The sequence below is a fragment of the Mytilus californianus genome, unplaced genomic scaffold (assembly GCF_021869535.1).
Source record: "Mytilus californianus isolate M0D057914Y unplaced genomic scaffold, xbMytCali1.0.p SCAF_10, whole genome shotgun sequence".
Taxonomy (NCBI): domain Eukaryota; kingdom Metazoa; phylum Mollusca; class Bivalvia; order Mytilida; family Mytilidae; genus Mytilus; species Mytilus californianus.
In genome coordinates this window covers 55,495,291-55,511,410 of record NW_026262582.1, presented here as the reverse complement: position 1 = coordinate 55,511,410, position 16,120 = coordinate 55,495,291, and the positions used below count along the sequence as shown (strand labels likewise).

Below are 16,120 nucleotides of genomic sequence, written 5' to 3'. Positions count from 1 at the left end.
ACTTTTGCTGAAATTACAGGCTTTGGACTTTGATGAATTGTTGAAAATCACAGTTATACAGATTTTTTTTTCTATACGCCTTCAGATATTGGGCTGATTTTTGGTATGTGAGTTAACCATGATGAGTTACAGATCAAGTTTCAGTTTCGTTCCGCTCTGCTAATTTCTGCTGAAATTACAGGCTTTGGACTTTGATAAATTGTTGAAAATCACAATTATACAGATTTATTTTCTATAAGCCTTCAGATATTGGGCTGATTTTTTGGTATGTGAGTTAACCATGATGAGTTACAGATCAGGTTTAAGTTTTGTTCTGCTCTGCTAATTTTTGCTGAAATTAAGGACTTTGGACTTTGATAAATTGTTGAAAATCACAGTTATACGGACTTTTTTATCTAAATGCCTTCAGATATTGTGCTGATTTTTGGTATGTGAGTTAACCATGATGAGTTACAGATCAAGTTTAAGTTTCGTTCTGCTCTGCTAATTTTTGCTGAAATTAAGGACTTTGGACTTTGATAATTTATTGAAAATCACAGTTATACGAATTTTTTTCTAAATTTCTTCAGATATTGGGCTGATTTTTGGTATGTGAGTTAACCATGATGAGTTACAGATCAAGTATAAGTTTCGTTCTGCTCTGCTAACTTTTGCTGAAATTACAGGCTTTGGACTTTGATAAATTGTTGAAAATCACAGTTATACAGATTTTTTTTCTATACGCCTTCAGATATTGGGCTGATTTTTGGTATGTGAGTTAACCATGATGAGTTACAGATCAAGTTTAAGTTTCGTTCTGCTCTGCCAATTTCTGCTGAAATTACAGGCTTTGGACTTTGATAAATTGTTGAAAATCACAATTATACAGATTTATTTTCTATACGCCTTCAGATATTGGGCTGATTTTTTGGTATGTGAGTTAACCATGATGAGTTACAGATCAGGTTTAAGTTTTGTTCTGCTCTGCTAATTTTTGCTGAAATTAAGGACTTTGGACTTTGATAAATTGTTGAAAATCACAGTTATATGGACTTTTTTTCTAAATGCCTTCAGATATTGGGCTGATTTTTGGTATGTGAGTTAACCATGATGTGTTACAGATTGAGTGTAAGTTTCGTTACTCTCTGCTGATTTTTGCTGAAATTACAGGTTATGGACTTTGAAAATTGTTGAAAATCACAGTATACAAACTTTTTTCCTATACGCCTTCAGATTTTGCATGTGAGTCTACCATGATGAGTTACAGATCAAGTTTATGTTTCGTTCTGCTATGCTGATTTTCATGTCGATTCAACACATCTTGTTAGATCTGCAGTACATCCACTTCCTGTTTGCTGGTAGTTTGAAATTTAACTACTCATTGATCAAGGAAATTTTTCATCAACTTGAACTAGTATTGGTCTTGAGAGCTGGATACTATCCATGCATGTTTGTGTCCACATGTGTTGTTGAAATTGCACATTTTTCAACTTTTTGAGACTGGGCCATTCGTATCGTTCCGACACATCTAGTTTTTTATTTTTTGCAGCAATCTTTATAGATACAGAGAAATTGAAAAAAAGAAAAGATGTTAAGCACAATAAGATCTACGAATAAGTCAACTGACTCCTTTTAGAAGTTATTTCCCTTGAAAGATGATTTTTTTTTCAATTTTCCAATTTCAGTTTACAAACTGTAATAGATAGTGAGAAATAGCAAAAAAAAAAACAAAATTGTTCAGCAGAATAAGATCTACAAATCAGTCATCTTGTTTGTCACTGTCAACCAACTCCTTATAGAAGTTATTTACCCTGAATGATGATTTTTATCCACTATTTGCATATTTGTCAAAACTATAGGAGTTGGAGGGAAACTTGAAAAAGCAAAAAAGATCAACAAAATATAATCTGCGAGTAAGTCAACATGGCCGAAGTGTCACACTTGTTATAGGATTAATTGCCATCAAATGAATTTTTTATTATCTCAAAAACTTCAAAAGATAGGTATAAACTGAAAACAGTAAAAATGATCATCATTACAAGACCTACAAAATTGCTACTAAACAAGATCTAAAAATGAGCAACCATAACTGAAAAAAAGAGAAAAAATAAGGTTATTTTGGCCAAATTACAAAATGTGTTGTTTCTATGGCCAATAAGAATAATATAAAAATAAGTATATGTGATTGGACTGCAAATGAGAGAACTTTTCACCAAAGACTAATAAGCAACTTCAAGTCACCAGAGGGCATTCAACAATGAGCAAAACCCTTACTGTATAAAAATCTGTAAAAGGCCACAGGATAGCAAAATGAGAACTTCATTTCTATTTTGAGGCTTTTCATTTGTAATTTGTTATTCCGGAGTTACAGAACTTTACTCATTTTGATATTGGAATTTTTCAAAAATCTACTAAAATGATAGATAGTAAGATCACTTACAATTTTTTCCATATACAACTTTTCAAAAAATGGTAATTGTCTTGACAAAACAATATGTATAATTCACATTTCATTATAATTTGTGATTAAATTCCAATCATATCTTACCTGTTCTTGACCTCATCTTCAGTTTTTGACTTTTTATTGTAAGGTTAATTTATCTCCTTGAATTTATATTTGAATGTCTGATATTATTTACAATTATTTTCATATTTTCAGGTTTGATGTAACAGATAGGCAGTTCCACTCAGTGCCTGGTACATGGAAAATGCTGATGGAAAACCCAAATGATGTCAAGGAACTGATTCCTGAGTTCTTTTACTTACCTGAATTTCTAGTCAATGAAAATGGTAAATGCATATTGAGTATATAATGACTTAAATGTTGTCTGAAGAAACTGGTAATGTCCAATTCTATTGGATAATAAAAAGTCATTTGAATCAACATCTGACTTTTATCTGCTCCCCTGGCCTAACTTAGAAAATTATAATAGATAGATAAAAATTGTAAGTATTGATCAATTTCCAAGATCTACAAAATTGTCTTTTTAATGAAACCGTTTATTGACCTTCTATAGCAGCTTTTTTCCTTTAAATGACAATTTTTAACTGTTGTAGAATTTTTGAAAATGTTAATCACTCTACAGAAATTGCAAATCAAGGATCCTAAAATTTTCTTACTTGATTTTGGTCATTTGTAGGGTCATTTTTTTCAAACTGTCAAATTCATACAGTAAGTCATGATATAAAGAACCTTTATCGTTGGTTTTGCTTTATAAACTGCATGCAATCTGATACCTGTTTTTGTAAAAAAAACATTTAAGAATAATTTGTGGAAAACTGCAATTATTATAATGACTTAAAATTGCAAATTTCCTAGGAATCAATCATGCTACTTTCCATTTTGAGAAAATAAAATAAACTGGAAGTTTCTTGTTGATTATAAATTAGGAATGATTTTTTTCGGATTTACTATACAGGTTTCTGTTCTGACTATCAAATGGCAGTAAATCCACTTTTTTGTAAAATCCTACTTACAGCTCCAGATAAGCTACTGGGCTAAACTTTGCCAAAATCATTATAAAGGTATCTAGTTTACAGAATGTGTATGATGGCCCTGCCTGCCAACCAACATGGCTAAAAATAGAACATAGGGGAATAATGACAGTTTTGTCTATTATCTTGGAAACCACTATAAATAGAGAAATCTGACAGGGCAAAAATATTCTAAATGATGCTATCTACCTACTGTCAATTTAAATAAAAAATGTCAGACATTTTTTTGTCATTTTTTATATGGCCGCAAAAATTTTTTTCGGTCGAATAATGGTTTGACGTCATTGTCGTCGTCTGAAGACACATTGGTTTTGGCACAATAACTTTAGTTTTAGTGTATGGATCTCTATGAAATTTTACCATAAGGTTCAATACCACAAAAGGAAGGTTGGGATTGATTTTGGGGGTTATGGTACCAACAGTTAAGGAATTAGGGGCCAAAAAGGGGCAAAAAAAATTTTCTAGTTTCCAGACACAACTTGTGGAACGGTGTATGGATCTCTCTGAAATTATACCACAAGTTTCCATACCACAAAAGGATGGTTAGGATTTGCTTTGGGGGGTTATGGCTCAAACCGTTTAGGAATTAGGGGCAAAAAAGGGGGAAAACAAGGGTGTCTTGGTTAATGGACAAATACTTAAGTACAAATTACAGTGTAAGGGAGGTAATTCAAATACATCATTTGAATTACCTCCCTTACACTGCTTTTAAATTATGTATAAAGTAATGGTTAATGAACAATTAAGACAATTTAAAAGCAGTGTAAGGGATGTAATCCAAATACAACGTTTTGATTACCTCTCTTACACTGCTTCTAAATTATGTTTAAAGAAATGCATATTTATAAAGGAAGACCAGTAAAAATATCTGCAAATATTGCATCTTTATTTTTTACAAAAAAAATCCATATGAAAGATTTGACACCATATTTTAAATTCTATTATAAAATAGATTAAGTTAGCACTATGGTAAATTTAAATGGGTGATTATGGTTGCAAACTCCATTGGAAATTTGAATTGAGATTATGACCATATCTTGAGGAAAAGAATTTTTTTGGGGGAAAAAGGGGGGGGGGGGGTAAAAAGAAATTGTGGGGGGGTCAATTTTTTCTCATTTCAGATTTCAGAAATTAAAAAGAGGATTTCGGGGATTGATCCTTTCGGGATCCTGGAATTTTTTTTCGAATTTCGGGATGTCGGGATTTAAATTTCTTTAAATTCGGGACCTCAGGATTTCATGTTTTTAAGCCTGGGATTACGGGATCAGGACCCCTCCGACCCTCCCTCAAAAGTGTGTGTGTGTTAATACGCAACAGCATAGTGTATTTCACAAAAGGGGGGGGGGGGGGGTAAATTTTTTATTTTTTTTGTGGGGGGAGGAGGGGTCAGTTTGCAACAGCAAAGTGTATTGCACAAAAGCAAAAAGTTGAATATAAATTCAAATCATATAACCAATTCTAAGTTTTTTGACTACAGTTATTCTGTGTCAGAAACCTTTTATGTGTCAAATATTTAATTCAGACCTGTATCAAGCGCGAATATTGCGTCCATTTTTGCCCCAACTGTTCAGGGTTGGACCTCTGTGGTCGTATCCAGCTGCGCTCGGCGAAGCAATTTATTGCTGATTATCTTGAAAATTATAATAGATAGACAGAATCTTTGAATATCATAAATGATCAGCAAAATAAGATCTTCAAAAAGCCAAACATGACTAAAATCATCAGTTCACTCCTTATTGAAGTTATTGCTATTTAATGACAACTTTTACCAATTTTTGGCTGGGTTGGACAAAGTCTTACAGTAAGGTGATGTTGTCGGGAAAAGTGTGTACCCAGATCTTGAAACTTCACAGGAAGATTGCACTTATGTTGAAGTTGTGCACCTGCTATTATGGAATAGTTTAAGAATTTTTCCAGACTTGGGAACCTAGTCATTTTTCAGCAAAATGTACGAAAGAGGGTTCAAGTTTTGTATAATCAACTCCTCCTACAGTTTTCAAAATATACTTTTTCAATAATTTTTTCTGAAACCACCCAATATATTTGAACCAAACATTGTGTGAATGTTCTTTGGTATGCGTGGGTTATAAATTAGTTCTTGATTTAAATTTGTCAACAGACATTATCTCTATTGCAAAAAAGGAGCATAGGGGTAACACTGCAGTATTTGGATTGTATCTTAAAAATTGAAATATTATGTGAACATTTTTTGTAAGTAATTTTATTACATTTTCTTTATAGGATTTGACCTTGGTAAACTTCAGATCACAAGAGAACAAGTCAATGATGTTAAACTGCCAAAGTGGGCTGAGTCTCCAGAAGATTTTGTACATAAAAATATGTTAGCTTTGGTAAGTTGCCCTTAATGTGAAATTATCAGTAAATTATAAACATGTACCGTTATAACACAAACAAAAACTTAATAGATAACAAATATTCAGTTTCCAGATTAGTAAATTATGGACACCTACCCTAATAGGACTTTCTAGAAACTCACTTCCAAAAGCCCAATTCTGAATGTAAGTTATTTCCCTTGTTTGAAAGTAAACATGTTTGCTGCAATTGAAAGGAACTATGAGAGGTAATTAGAAAACAGTTTTACTTTAATTTACAAACATTTCCAGCTTTATAGTGTGCTGTGATTTTTGTTATCAATCTTAAGTGGATGGTAATCACTGCAACTTATCTTGCTATTTGGATATCAAATAAAATAAGACCTTCTTATTATTTTTATCCCCCCGCCGTAGTGGTGGGGGCATTAAGTTTTACCCTTTTCCGTCTGTACGTACGTTCCAAAATTGGTTTCCGTTCTGTAACTTGAGTTTGCCTCAACCAAATGTTATGAAACTTATACACAATGCTTATTACCACAAAACACAGATCAAGTTTGAATTTTGGTGGCGTCACTTTCACCTTTCTAGAGTTATGCCCCTTTATAAATGGAAAAATTGCAAAATTTTTTATTTTCTTCTAAATATCAAGTAATTTTTAAAATTGGAGTTATCTTCCTTTGTCCATGATTATAGTTGAATCAACTACAATCAATGCTTTATACAATGCAATGTTTAATTTTGACTTCCACTGATAAAACACAGATCAAGTTGAATTTGGGTAGTGTCACTTTAACCATTATTGAGTTTTGCCCCTTTATAAATCGAAAGATTGCAAAATTTTTAGTTTCCATTCTGTAACTTAAGTTTGCCCCAACCAAACATTATGAAACCTATACACAATATTCATTACCACAAAACTAAGATCAAGTACAATTTTTGTGTTTCCGTTTTCTAACTTTAGTTTGCCTCAACCAAATGTTATGAAACTTATACACAATGCTTATTACTACATAATACAGATTAAGTACGGAATTTGGTGAGAACACTTTTACCATTCTTGAGTTATGTCCCTATATAAACATAAAAATTGCTTAATTTTTCGTTTCCGTTCTCTAACTTTAGTTTGTCTCAACCAATTGTTATAAAACTTATACACAACCGTTCTAGTTTTTACTAATTCTGTGTACTAAGTGAAAGTTACTGTGACATTTTAAGATAACTCTAAAAATGGGAATTCTTGTACTTTTTCTATGTTAATGTTCTTATAACAAATGAAAGTAGGTTCTTATTTAGTACAAATATGATTAAAACCATAGATTTTGCCTTTTTGTCCCCTCCTACAATGCAGTGCAGGGGATATAGAAATACCAGGAATGTCTGTGTGTCCCATTCAGTCTTGCAAGCACTCTAATGTGTTCAATTCTTTCTCGATTTTCAAAGGTTTATATTAGCAATGTCTCAGAAGAATGAAAATAAGTGCTGATCAACTATTTTTAAAGGAGTTATGCTCCTTGGAAAAAGAAATTATATTTAAATCATACACAGTAAACTCTCTAGAGCCTATGAACATATTTATGCTTCTAATATAAAAAGTGTTGCTATGGAATTCTTGATATATCTATATTTAGCCCAGACTAACAAACTACCAAACTGTTCCAAATAAAAAGGATAAACTTTTATTAAAGAATGAAGTTTAACATTTTGTAGTCTTGTTTTTGTACAATATTTTGTGATTTAATATTATCAAAAACTTTTGTAGGAATCAGAGTATGTCTCAGAAAACCTCCATAATTGGATTGACCTGATATTTGGTTACAAACAAAAAGGACCAGCTGCTGCGGAAGCTTTAAATGTTTTCTATTACTGTACATATGAAGGTAGGTTTTACTGTATCCCTGATTCTATATTGTCTGTTTCTGTGGATACCAAAGTAGATTTTACTGTTTCACTTTTTTCAATTGTTTTAATTCTGTACATAAACAGATAGGGATTCTATATTTTTACTGTTTCCTTTTTTTCTCCATTGTCTAGTTCTGTACATTTGACGGAAATATTTTGTAAATGTGGCTCGCTATTTTTCACTAAAGCCCTGCGACTCTTTTCACAAAAAATCTTACGATTAAAATTTATAAGTTATACTGAAATGTGTATGACTTACAAGTATATTTACTCTTAAGATTTTTTGTGAAAAGAGCGTGCTGTTCAAATTTTCTCCTTTAGAAATTAATTATTAGCTGAGTTGCAATGAAATCCAGGGGTGTAGCTGTGGTCAGTTAGTGTGAACTCCAGTCTAAATGGATTGTGGGAGGTTTCCCTCCTAGATAATTTTTTACTAGATGCAAATTGGTGGTTTCTTGGAAGTTCAGAGTACAATAGAAGACAACAGTGAAAATAACAGGTTCGTTTGGAGCTAAGGACAGCAGCTGGGACTAGTTATTTTTACTTGTATATATACTTATTCAAATCAGCTTATTTTTGTGGATGTTTATGATTTGTATTTGACATGAGTATAATTATATATGCTTCCAGTATTCTACTGGACTTTTATATAAGTTATCATTCTCCCATGTACTATTCACTCTATATCAACAAGATTTAGCTGTAGCTAAAGGTACCTGAGTGTAATGAATACACATTTTGAGTCAATAATTTTTACACTTTTACTCAGTAAGTTTAGTATTGGAATTACAATGGTTTGTCCTATATTTTGACAAGGTAAATGGCATGAAGCCAAATAGATGAATTTCTATTGTATGCATGGGATAAACTGATCTTTCAATTCTCAAGGCTAAAAGAGAATTTTCTAGGCTAAATATACCCCTGTACTACAAACCCAGGTGGCAACATAGAATTGTAATCTGGCTAATATCAGAAAATTTCTAGTGGCTATAATGCCTTTCAATTTTATAAAAAAATAACAACTTGTACCGGTATGTAACTATAAATGATGTCTACAACTTAATGATGTCTATTTGACAGGCGCTGTAGACCTAGATGCCATTACAAATGAACATGACAGAAAAGCTTTAGAGGGAATGATTAATAACTTTGGACAGACACCAACACAGTTAATGAAGGTACAATAATTTGTTTTGAGATATATTAAATATTTATCCATTTATTCAAGTGCCCCATGCATCTAAGGTGGATACAATTTACTATTGTATGTTCATGCATACAAGATGCAATTTGGTTAACTTATAATTGCACTCAAGCCCATTTCTCAGAAACGTTTTGAAAAAATACACTTAACTTGTAAAGTATCTCTTTTACAAAACAATTCTGTTAAATCATAGTTTTTGGGTTAAGATTGCATAAAATGCAATCAAAACCCTATAGTACTGACTTGATATCTGAATCTTCCAAGATTTGTCACTACTTTTGAGATACACAAAATATAGTGCATTCATCATAACATTCTAAACATCCTATATCCATGAACATTTCCAGAAATTTATTAATGAAATATATGCTCAGATATTCAAGTTACAAAATGATGTTATACTTGTCAAGAAAATTACATAACTTGTGCAGGAATCTAATATCTGTTCTAAAAATAGCAATGATGTCATTGTTCAAGTAATCTTTAGAATTGGAGTAAATTCCTTTGTCCATAACTGTAGTTGAATCAACTACAACTAATGTTTTATACAATGCAATGTTAAATTTTACTTCCCATTGATAAATTAAAGCAATCTTTACCCTTCAGTGCTTACAAGCATTGATTGTTTCTACATGTACATGATCTGTATTTTCTGTTTGAGTGACCATTTTCAAATTTGGAGTTTAGATTCATTTTAGGAAATCTATCATAATATATTAATGCTATTTCAGTAATTCAGTGCTGTTCTTTCATATTGGTTAATGTTGTACTGATATATTTAGGTCATTCTATAATGAATATACTGGAACTAGAAAGAGAATTTTTTAGTTTTATATGGTAAAAAAGATAAAGTTATTTGACATACATTGGTAATGTATTATAGCCATGGAGGGCTAAATAATGACTGAAATAAAAAAAACTATTTCTCTTCTCCAAAGTAAGCAAAATAAGATGATTGGATCATTGGACACTTGATTCCAAAGCTCTTTGTAGATAAATTAGTAGAAAATTTCCTCGTTTTCAAAATAAACCTGAAAAGCTAAACCTTAAAATAACTTGATATAGCTATAAAGACATTCTAGAATTTTACTTAGATATTATTAAAAATTGTATTTTGATTCATGAAACAACAAAAAAAGGAAAAGCAATTTAAAAACAAAATACCAATAATTGGATATCAGTAATTTCAATAGTCAAAAAAGCAATACCACCTTCATGTTGGAGTCTTTTTGCTACAAAAGAATCTGCCAAGTCAAAAATTAATTTTCGACAGATTCTTTATTATATAATCCAAGAAAAAATTGAAATTGAAAATATAAGCAATAAAAAGATACATCAATATATTGTTCAACACAAAAAATTTCTAAACATTGGCATAAACAAATGGAAAAAAGAACTAGAAATATATTTATGTTTTATCAAAAATGTTTGAATTAATATCATAGTATACTCAGGTTTTTCCAATTATCTGCCTTAGTTTGTGACGCGACTCCTAGGTGGCATTGTAGTACGATCGCCATTACAACCGTGAAAAAAATGTAAACAAGATATACATCCATTTCCCAGACCGCATATAATTAACGTAAACACAAGAATGTGAAGCGTACTTGACCTCGGCAAAATTACAAAATAAATAATAAAGTAATTAGATAAGGAATGGACATTAAAATAATAAGTGTATTGCAGGCCAGGTGTCGTGTCCTTAAAATATAACTCATTTTATTTGATACGTTAGAACCGGGACATAATATTTGCGAATACGACTCCCAGGTTACATTTTGATTATAATCATTTGGTAATCATAATATTGATTATCATAACACATAAATAAATAAAAATAAATTGTCTTGCGGGTCGAATGTGATATATCAGAAAAAACAGGTGCAATTTTATCAAACTCATAGAAATTTCTGTGGTCATGCAAACCTATAATGAGGCAGTCCTAAAATTCAACAATCTTCTAACCCGACGGTCCTATATTCGACAGCCCGTTTTCTCCGGTGCGCAGTTACTTACATCTTCTGAAAAAAAATATACCTATAGACATGTACCGTTTGATGATAAACTTTTTCACAGAAACGATTTTTTTGCTTGTGGTTCGAATCACGTATACTGCTCAAAATTGAGTGACGTTTTCGTATCACTTTTGTCTCCTCATGAATTGCGCTATATGCTATCAGTGCGTCGGGCCATATGTAGACTTAACTTTGCAATTTAATTGGGCCGAAGAAGTTTTGAACTTTCACGGCCCATGTTATCATATAGTTATTAGGTGTTCGATTGCAATTTCTTTTGTAGAAAAATTATTTGACATGAAACTACTAGTATGAATAGTATAACAGCATGCTCCGGCCCATGCTGAAAATAAATGAATGTCATTTAACCACAAAAGATACAAACGTGTAAATTAAAAGCAATGATTAGAATTATGTTTTAAAAGCGTCATTTAGTCTTTTGCCAATTTCCCCCTGCCCACCACCCCAAAACAGAGGTCTCATATATTTTCATCCTGAATCTGTATTAGACTCATTTATAAGTCCCCGATATATATAATACAGTGAAATACAGAATTACAGTATTACATTAGGGATGTATATTGGACCATCCGACTAAAGTGAATATATACTTTAAGCACACATTCCTTCATATATGGACCATTAAGACGAGGTTTATAGAGAAGTGCCCTTAATGGTAAGTTTTGCTGTGATTTGTCTATGGATGCAGCTGTTTGTAAAACCTTTAAGTTTTTCAGCAAGAACTGGCACCCAGGCATAAAATAGTTTACTAGCCTTACTTTTCGAAATATGAAAGCGCCGTCCCAAATAACCAAACATCAAACTAAGTGTTAACCTTTAAATCAGTACGATCGAGCAACAGCTGATCTGCAATATCGTAGTTGAAAAGTAAATTGTGTATTTATTCCACTAAAGTACAGAAAACTTAGTTACATAAGACAAGTATACAATAAGGCGTAACTGTCATTCATAATATGTCTATTTATACGATGACGTGGTTTCCTGATTTTATTCAATTTTGAACTCCTTACTCCTCTGTTAACGATATGTTTGTCTGAGTTAATGTTGTCGGAACTTCTGTCCATTTTGCAGCCTAAAGATAGTCGTCATATTAAACAAAAAATCGTCTCTTCATACTTGTTTGATTTGCATCCAATTATAACTACATGCATGTAGCCTCAGGGTAGGTTTCATTATTATTATCTAAAGAAATGTGCAGGAATGGATTTAGGGGGTGCCCAGGCCCCCTTATGAAGCTTCAGTCATGGTTAATTCAGACTTTTTACCGCTTCCACTACAAATTGTGTCTTGTTTGGGGACCCGTGGCCCCCTTTCAAAATCCTGGATCCATCTAATATGTAGATCTTCTATACAAACAGAGGCAGATGCACTGTAGTCATCAGATTAATTTTCATAGATAATTTCGTTTGACGAAGTGTCAACATTCGTCTGCCAGTGTAATTTTACTTTCATAAAAAGTTTTATTAATAAAAAGGATTGTGTGCAGTCGGCACAACTTGTATAGTTCACATATTTTATTTATTGATTTGTTTACGGGACGTATTATGGTATACCGTTGACCGTCTGTCCGTCCGTCGTCAACATGTCGGACATTAATTCAAAAACGCTTTAACCAATATTCATGAAACTTTGGTGAATTGTTTATATCTATTGATGTGAGCTCCCTTTCGTTTTTTATAAATTTCAGATTTACCATTTCCGAGTTTTTAGTGTTTTATTCATTAAAAAAGGGGGGATTTTACAGTTTTCGGACAATAACTCAAAAACAATTTCACCAATTTGCATGAAACTTTTGTGAATTGTTCATATCTATTGACATGAGCTCCCTTTTGTTTTTTTTATAAATTTTGGATTTAACGTTTCCAAGTTTTGGGGTTTAATTCATTAAAAAAAGGGGGGATTTTCCAGTTTTCAGACAATAACTCAAAAACAATTTCACCAATTTGAAAGAAACTTTGGTGAATTGTTTATTTCTATCGACATGAGCTCCCTTTTGATTATTATAAATTTTAGACAATACGTTTCAGATTTATGGGGTTTTATTCATTACAAAAAGGGGGATTTTCCAGTTTTCGGACAATAACTCAAAAATGCTTTCAGCATTTTTTATGAAACTTTGATAATTGTTTATATCTATTTTTGTAAGCTCCCTTTTGATTTTTATAAATTTTAGACAATACGTTTCAGATTTATGGGGTTTTTTCATTACAAAAAGGGGGATTTTCCAGTTTTCGGACAATAACTCAAAAATGCTTTCAGCATTTTTTATGAAACTTTGGTAATTGTTTATATCTATTTTTGTAAGCTCCCTTTTGATTTTTATAAATTTTCGATTTAATGTTTCCGAGTTATAAGATTTTATTTGTCTATAGTCTGACAACAGATTTACTAAGTATTGTGCAACAGCACAGTGTATTGCACAACAGCAAGAAATCTTTCATTTAACCAATTTCAAGTTCTTTGACTACATTATTCAGAAACCTGTAATATATCAAACATTTAGTAAAAATCCAAATTCAGACCTGTATCAAGCTTGAATATTGTGTCCATTTTTGCCCCAACTGTTCAGGGTTGGACCTCTGCGGGCATATCCAGCTGCGCTCAGCGAAGCAGTTTATTTTTATAACTTTCTGCAGTATCCATAGTGAAATAAATAAGAAAATGAAGGAAATACAAATGTAAACAGAAAATCGATAATGTTTTGATCAATACACGTGTGTTATTTTTCACGGTTGTAATGGTGGATCGGTCACGTGAGAGGTTAATGGATGCGCCCATGTTTTCTAGGTCAATTATAGATAAACCCGTTTATAGAACTCAATAAAATTTAAATGTTTAGATGGGTCATTATTTCTAATGTGTCTCAAAGTCAGGTACTCAAAAAAAATTGTAAACAAAAATATATATGTAGTAATATCAAACATGTTGCTAATTTAAACAAGTGACTAAGTTTAACAATTTGTGTTGGTTGGAAGAGCCAAGGACTATAGAATAAAGGTGTAAACACTATGAAGTTATTTTTGCAAAGGAAATAAAACCTTTCCTCAGAATCAGTTGGTTATTATCTGGCTATTTAATTTTTTGCAAAGTGGATCTTTTCGAACTTTTTTAATCCAACAGATTTCTAAATGGGTAACATTTATATATTAAGCCATCTGTTATATTTTAAATCAAAGCACAAAGATATAAATTGGCAAATTCATAATTGATTTCACAAAAAGTATGTTACTCTCACTTCAACCAATGTAAAATTCTGATAAAGAAAATCTATAATCCACACACTTTAAGCATGCTAAAGAATTATCTAGATACTTATAATTGAAGTTAGGTGGAAAAGTAAAGAAATATTTCCTGATCAGTAAACTGTATATTAATTACAGCTGTATGTCATATTTTATTGTATTATACTTACCTGAAACTAATAAACAATATGCTTATCTATATGAAACCCCTGTTCTTATATATAAGATATTAGTAATATCAGGGTTCCCTTCTGTTAAAGATATGACAAGGTTACTGACTCAGGACAGGCTTATGGATATGTTGTGGGGTTAAACTAAATTTTGTTTTAGATATCAACCCTCTATATTTTGTAAGCTCTCTCAGGAATGACAAAAGGTGCATACAAATGAGCTCTGTTGGATAGAGATTTTTATACGAGCGCAAAAAATTTTGCAGTCGTATATTGGTATCACGTCATCGTCATCGTCCGAAGACAGTTGGTTTCCGGACAATAACTTTAGTATAATTAAATAGAAATCTATGAAATTTAAACACAAGGTTTAAAACCACAAAAGGAAGGTTGGGATTGATTTAGGGGGTTATGGTCCCAACAGTTTAGGAATTGAGCCAAAAAGGGGCCCAAACAGCATTTTTCTAGTTTCCAGGCAATAACTTGTGGAATGGTGTATGGATCTCTCTGAAATTATACCACAAGTTTTAATACCACAAAGGGATGGTTAGGTTTTGCTTTGGGGGGTTATGGCTCAAACCGTTAAGGAATTAGGGGAAAAAAAGGGGGAAAAACAAGGGTTTCCTGGTTAATGGACAATTACTTAAGACAATTTAAATGCAGTGTAAGGGAGGTAATCCAAACACAACATTTTGATTACCTCCCTTACACTGCTTTTACATTATGTATAAAGAAATGTTGTATTTTCTTGAGATGATTAGCTGTCAATATATTTTTAGAAGTTACTATTAAGGAATATTAATTTTAGCCATGATTATGTAATGTCATTTTCTATTTTAAGGCTTTTATAATGTATTTAAATGGGTAATTATGGTTGCAAACTCTATTGGAAATTTGAATTAAGATTATGACCATATCTTGAGGGAAAGAATAATCTTTTAGGGGAAAAAGGGGGGGGGGAGGTGAAAAAAAAATTTGGGGTGGGGGGGGGGGGGGGGATAAAAAGAAATTATAGGGGGTAAATTTTTTCTCATTTCAGATTTCAGAAATTAAAAAGAAAAATTCTTCAAATATGAAAAAAAAAGTGTAGGAGGGGGGGGGGGGGGGGGTCTGGGAGTCAATATGCAACAGCATAGTGTATTGCACAAAAGGAAAAAAAGGGGGGGTAATTTTTTTTTTTATTTTTTTTTGTTGGGGGAGGGGGGTCAATTTGCAACAGCAAAGTGTATTGCACAAAAGCAAAAAAATGAATATAAATTCAAATCATATTATCAATTCTAAGTTCTTTGACTACAGTTATTCTGTGTCAGAAACCTATTATGTGTCAAATATTTGATTACAGTCCAAATTCAGACCTGTATCAAGCGCGAATATTGTGTCCATTTTTGCCCCAACTGTTCAGGGTAGGACCTCTGCGGTCGTATCCAGCTGTGCTCTGCAAAGCAATTCATTTCAACTCGAAATAGGTTCACAGATGTATTGATATTCATTTGCATAAGGTTGATTTCTGTACTACTCAGATCAAATGTAGAATAAGAATCAGTTTAGGAAATCACCAAACTCTGTAATACCATATTTAGAGATACTAAAAACATTAGATACAAGCAAAACAGTAGTAAACTGTATACTTGAAAGAATACTTACAGTTACTGACTTCTTATTGGGTTTATCTTCCTTCCCTTCAACTTAATCGGTGTTCCCGCTGTCTGTATCATTCTGCTCAGCTCTTAATAAATTACCATATCATGGCTTTGTGACGTCA

At 32.0% G+C, this 16,120-nt stretch overlaps 1 protein-coding gene across 2 annotated transcripts in view; it reads left to right on the top strand.

Annotated features, from left to right (window-relative positions):
* Positions 1-16,120, top strand: part of LOC127718864 (neurobeachin-like protein 1) — a 406,320-nt gene that overhangs the window by 293,435 nt on the left and 96,765 nt on the right. For both annotated transcript variants that reach the window (XM_052224913.1, XM_052224914.1), the window contains 4 exons: positions 2,639-2,769; positions 5,716-5,825; positions 7,567-7,684; positions 8,787-8,884. In XM_052224913.1, the coding sequence (XP_052080873.1) occupies positions 2,639-2,769; positions 5,716-5,825; positions 7,567-7,684; positions 8,787-8,884 (457 nt within the window). The remainder of the gene's footprint in view (positions 1-2,638; positions 2,770-5,715; positions 5,826-7,566; positions 7,685-8,786; positions 8,885-16,120) is intronic.